The sequence below is a fragment of the Vairimorpha necatrix genome, chromosome 8 (assembly GCF_036630325.1).
Source record: "Vairimorpha necatrix chromosome 8, complete sequence".
Lineage (NCBI taxonomy): Eukaryota > Fungi > Microsporidia > Nosematidae > Vairimorpha > Vairimorpha necatrix.
Window position 1 is genome coordinate 610,115 of NC_088823.1, and position 5,582 is coordinate 615,696.

Genomic DNA, 5,582 nt, shown 5'->3' on the forward strand with positions numbered 1-5,582 from the left:
GAAATAATATAACTTGTGTTTATAAAAATTCGGGTTTTTTAAATAAAGTTTTTTGAGTATTATTTGTTTTATATAAAAAATCCTTCCCGTTTTTATAAAAAACCATTGAGAGGTTTATTTTTTAAATTTTTTTTTTCTGTGAATTTAATAGAAACTTATTAAAAAATGTTTTTTCGTATCAACTCAACCAAAATTTATACTGCAAGAAAATAATTCACTTCAAATTAAAACAGAATTCAAAAATTATCTTAATATTACATTTTAGCTTTTTTTTCGTAGATTCTATTTTTATCTGTACATAAATTTTCTAAATATCGTATTATTTTGTCTTAAACAATAATTTTCAATAGTTTTGTTTATTAGCATATATCATCATTATTTTATGATATTCTTTATAAAATTTTCTGTTTTATATTTGAGTTAAAGACAGTTAGATGGTTATTTTTGTTCATTTTTTTCAAATTATGAAAGAAAAATTATATAAGGAAAAGTAATATATACTGTGGCACGAGCTGCCTTCTGGTCGACGACATGTCATCAAAATTTGTATAAATATGTTAATTTAAAGATTTTTTGTTATTTTTTTCATCTTCAATTTCGAGCTTAAAAATGCCTTTTTTTATAGTTATATTTTTTCGCCCGATCACATGTTTCATCTTGTAGAAAGATGTTTATATAATTATTGATAAAAGCATATTTAGAATGTTAAACATTGCTATAGTCTCTTGATTTTAACCATTGTTAGTTTACGATGAATCATGTATAAAAATAACATCTTAGTCATTTGACAATTATGACTAAAGTATTAGCATTTTATGATACTCTACATCTCTAGAGTTCCTTAAGAATCTCATGTGTCATATATCGGTGTAAAATATATAAAAAATGTTTTATAAGTTACTTTTTCGAATTCATATCACCCATGCTTTAACATGGTTATTTAAATAATTTCTTACGATTATTAATTTCCGTCCTTTAAATTTAGTCTAGCGGTAAAAAATGAGTTAGTCGAAATATTATAGAACAAAAATAGTGAGGATGCGTAATTTAACAAATTTATGTAATTGCAAACATTTGAAACACATTTTATACCATTTCAAATTATAAATATATAAAAATATATATAATCTTACACATCGTTCTGAATATATAGTATGTTAATCCTATAATTAGTGTAGTATTTTTATATGGTACTTAAGTTTTCTTTCGGAGTATTTCTGTACTTGCATACTATTTATTATTATCTTATGAGCAATTTTATCGAGGTTTAATTATATGGCAAAAATCGTGTACATTTGTTCATAATCATTAATGTTCTCATTTTGTTCAATAAAAACGAGTTTTCTGGAATTGACTAAACAAAGAAGCATAATTTCAATTGCTTTTAATATTTAAGCTGATACGTTTTTTATGTATTTTTGTTTGTAAAATGTCAAAAAATTTAATTAAAACTTCAAAGATATGATTTTACGTAAGTTTCTCATAAAATATTATAAGACGATAAAAAAAAATAACTTTTTCATGTTTGTCGTATTGCAAAATCACTAGATTGTAATTTTTTCTTTAAAATTCTCAAGATATTTTGACTATTATTTCCAATAAAGAACTTTAAAGAAGTTAATAACTATATTCGATTATTTTTGACATTAAAAACTTCATTCCTTGAATAAATGAACTGACCTTTGTTATAAATTTTTAATTCATATTAAATAAAAATCAAGTGTAAAAAAATATTGACGTTTTTTAATTTATCAATCTAAAGAAATTTGGCAAACTATGTAAAAACTTATAATTTATATTTTATATTATATATATGAAAAAAATTTAAATTTTTACATAAGAAATCAAATTTTAATTTAATATTTAATTTATTCTTTTATAAATGCAAAAAACTTCAGTGCCCCATGATGTTATTTTGGTTTCCATTTTTACATAGTCTTTGCACTGGCATTATGTTTATTGATAGAAAAGATGTCGATTTTGAAATTTACATAGGTTTTAACAATGAAATTAACGGAGACAACTATTCACCTTATCATATTTTTGAAATTTCGAATTCCTATGAATTTTATAAAGCTAAACTTATTAGAAATAACAATTACGAATTGGTTGTAAAAGATACTCAGCATCTTCTCACTCCGTTAATGCTCGACGATAGACAAATATTTGAAAAGGATTTGAAAAAAAGTTACAGTGAAAGTGATGAAGGTCTTTCGAAACTTGTTGAATTACTTTGCGATAGTCAAGTTATATTAAGAGCGAAATTTCCATTTGATATAAATGAAAGATTTTACATAACATTAAATAAAATCTCTCCTGATTATAACCTTGAATATTGGATAACTAGTAGAAGTCTCAAGTTAAATCGAAACCGAAATATATACGAATTAAAATTGCGAACTATTTCAAGCTTTGATAAAAACTTTTTTGTATGTATTCCTAGGACATACAGTGAACACATAAATAGTCAATTAGAAGAGTTGGAATTAAGCGCTAACTTTGTTCTATCAGAACTTGATGAAACTATCTATATGGAATAGTAAAAATTTATTAAATTTTATCATTTTAAAATAATTTAGTTGTAAAAAATTTACTTTCTCATTAATATTTACAATAATATAATATTTTGTCGTAGATTCTTTTATCCGTCTTTAAAATCAATTTGAACTTTTAATCGCACAATAGCTTTGTTAATCTTTAAATAGAAAATCAATACCCGCTTATTATGTCAAACACGAAAAAATAATATTTTAAAAATAAATTCAAATTATTTTTTTAATCAATTCTAATTTTGACATTTAACGATTATGATATGTCCAATTTTAATATTTCTACAAAAAATTATTTATTTTTTGTTCAAACCGATTTTTTATAATAAAAATTAAATATTATTTTACCCATCAATATTTAATATAATTTTTTTAATTTAAATATATTATGGGGGTTCTTAGTGCCCTTATGGTACCTTCATTCTTGTTTATATATGTTACAATATGTACTGATCCTTTGTTTATCATTCCAAGAGAAAATTAAAATGTATATCTATACATTTCATTGAAAGATGTACTTACCCAAGAAGTGTATTCAACATTCCTAATAACTGAACTGCTATGATGAAGACATTGTAGATGGAGTTGTTAGGTCCTACGATAAAAGATTAGAAAATGGAAGAAAGACTAAGCCTTGATTTTTTAAAACCGAAAAGTTAGAAGAAAAACAAAGTGTAAAGAAAACTTTATCAGATTATAGGATTATGCATTATAAAAAACCAATCTTGTCGATTTAGTTTATAGCGGCAATGTTATATTAAAAACGACATTTGTACTTGATGCAAAAAAGGCATATTTATTTGATTTTTTGAATATTACTAAAAGTCCAAATTGTTTTTTTATTAAACAAGTAAAAAAAAGATTTGACAGATCAAATAGGCTATATGAAATCATTTGGTTAGGTTTTTATAGTCCACCGACATTAGAAAAAAATGTTAGTGTTTCCTAGTTATACAGAGATAATTTATTTATACTAAATCAATTTATTAATTTAAAAGATGATTTAGAAATAATAAATAGTTATCTACAGTCAAAAATAGTTTTTGAGCAAAAAGAAAAAAACTTTGATGACTATGAGTGTATGTTGTCGATTACTAACGACAACGAAATAAATTGTCCCATCGCTACAGACAATTTTACAGAGAAAAAAATTTTTGTTAGAGAAAATAACGCGAGAAATAGTGACTTAAAACATTGTAATAGAATTACCCAACTGAAAAAAATATGAAAAAAATATTTATACCTGATGATATATCAACAGATAAAGATTTAAAATTTTATGAGCAAAATGGTAGTTCTGTTAACTCAAATGCCAAAGAGCTTGTTAAAGTTGTAATGCCAGATATAGCCTTTTCTCCTGAACGTGTTGAAAATATAAACTTTAGTGGAGAGAAAAATTCTACAAATGAAGACAAGAAAGAAGTAAAAGATAAAGAAAATAATAATGTTAAAAATGAAGACGAAAAAAACAAACTAGAAAATGAAAAGAGTCATGTTAAACAATTTTTACTTGTATTTTTCTTATTCAAAGTTATATTAATAGTATTTTAAAGTTCTAAGATCTAATAAAAAGATATTTTAAAAGCTTTAAAATTTTTTTTAAATATTTTTATGCTATATACTAACATAATTTCACATTTAAGCAAAAACTTAGTCTCGGTACTTTTTTTTTATTTTTTTGCTTTAAAAAATATTCATGTGCTTTAGTTAACGATAGGGCCGTGTTATAAAAGAATAATGAAGATGTATTTTTCAATAAATATATTCTATATTGCAATAGCTTGCCGATAAAGACTTCTGTTGCATTTCTTTATACATAATTCGTAATAAGCATTATGGTGAAAACTCATTGGTGTTAATTGTCTTTTATAGATAAATTCTATCTTAATTTGTTAAAGAAGTTGAATGAATAAATATAAAACATAAATCAGGGTTTTACTAAAGCTATTTTTTATATAGATACAAACATTGTTTTTTTTAAAGAATACAAAAAAAGTATTTATATAAATAATCATATAGTGTAATATTAGTTTTTAATACGTTTAAACAAATAAAATTTGTCAATAACGAATTAGCACATGAAATTTTTTATATTATTTGATTAATTGTGACAAATAAATTATTCTTACTTTGATTTTTTTATAAACTTAATATATAATAGCAAATAATTTCGTGCTAACTTAAAAAAATTCTGTTATTAAATCTGTAAAAATTGTCGTATATAAAATAAAGGAAACGACTAAAATATAAAATGTATTTGTGGAATATGCGATCAAATTTTTGAATAATTTCGGTCTTTTGTTATTATATCTTTTTTAGTTAGAACCCATTTGATTTTCTTTTTATTTTGATTTTTGACTACAATTGCTTTACAACTCTATTCTTGGTGGCTAAATATACCAACTGTGTAGGCATATACTTAAGCTTTTTAGGTAATATTTTCAGACTATATATTTTACATATTTTATCACTGAATTGATTAATAAAAATGATGATTATTGAATAATAAACACGTTATATGAAAGATTATAAAAAGATTATCCATACACTACTCATGGTTTCAAACAAAAAACGTAATATATAAGAAAATACTTATGCTTTAATTTTGACATGCAACTCTTATGGTGAAGAACAAATGTATCTGAGAAATTATTTTGTTTATACAACAAAATATTAAATCAAGAGTATCAATTGATCTTCTGAATACAACTAGGTCTTTGTTTGTTTAAAATTTTTAAAAGCATATAATTTCTATTTAAAATGATTTAAAATTTTATGATATAATCTGGTTGAACATAAAAAACTTTCTATTTGAGTTATAGAACTTTAAAGCAAAGAATAAAATCAAATATTTCAGTAAGTTAACATTTAAGATTTGAATTATAATACTCAGATATTATACCAAGTTACGAAAATTGCAGATTATGTATGAATTAAAATTTCGTTCGTTGGTCTGTAGAAATAGTAAGGTGTTGTATACCAAGAATTGTTACAGAGATTGTGAAAAATTGAGAACATAATCATAAAACCTGA

At 22.9% G+C, this 5,582-nt stretch overlaps 1 protein-coding gene across 1 annotated transcript; it reads left to right on the top strand.

Annotated features, from left to right (window-relative positions):
• Positions 1–3,253: 3,253 nt before the first annotated feature.
• VNE69_08091 (putative SP-containing membrane protein) lies at positions 3,254–5,582 on the top strand (the record flags this gene model as incomplete). The annotated part of the gene is made up of 3 exons (XM_065474407.1): positions 3,254–3,276; positions 3,507–3,730; positions 5,563–5,582. 3 exons carry the CDS (start codon positions 3,254–3,256, stop codon positions 5,580–5,582), a joined length of 267 nt encoding a protein of 88 aa, XP_065330479.1.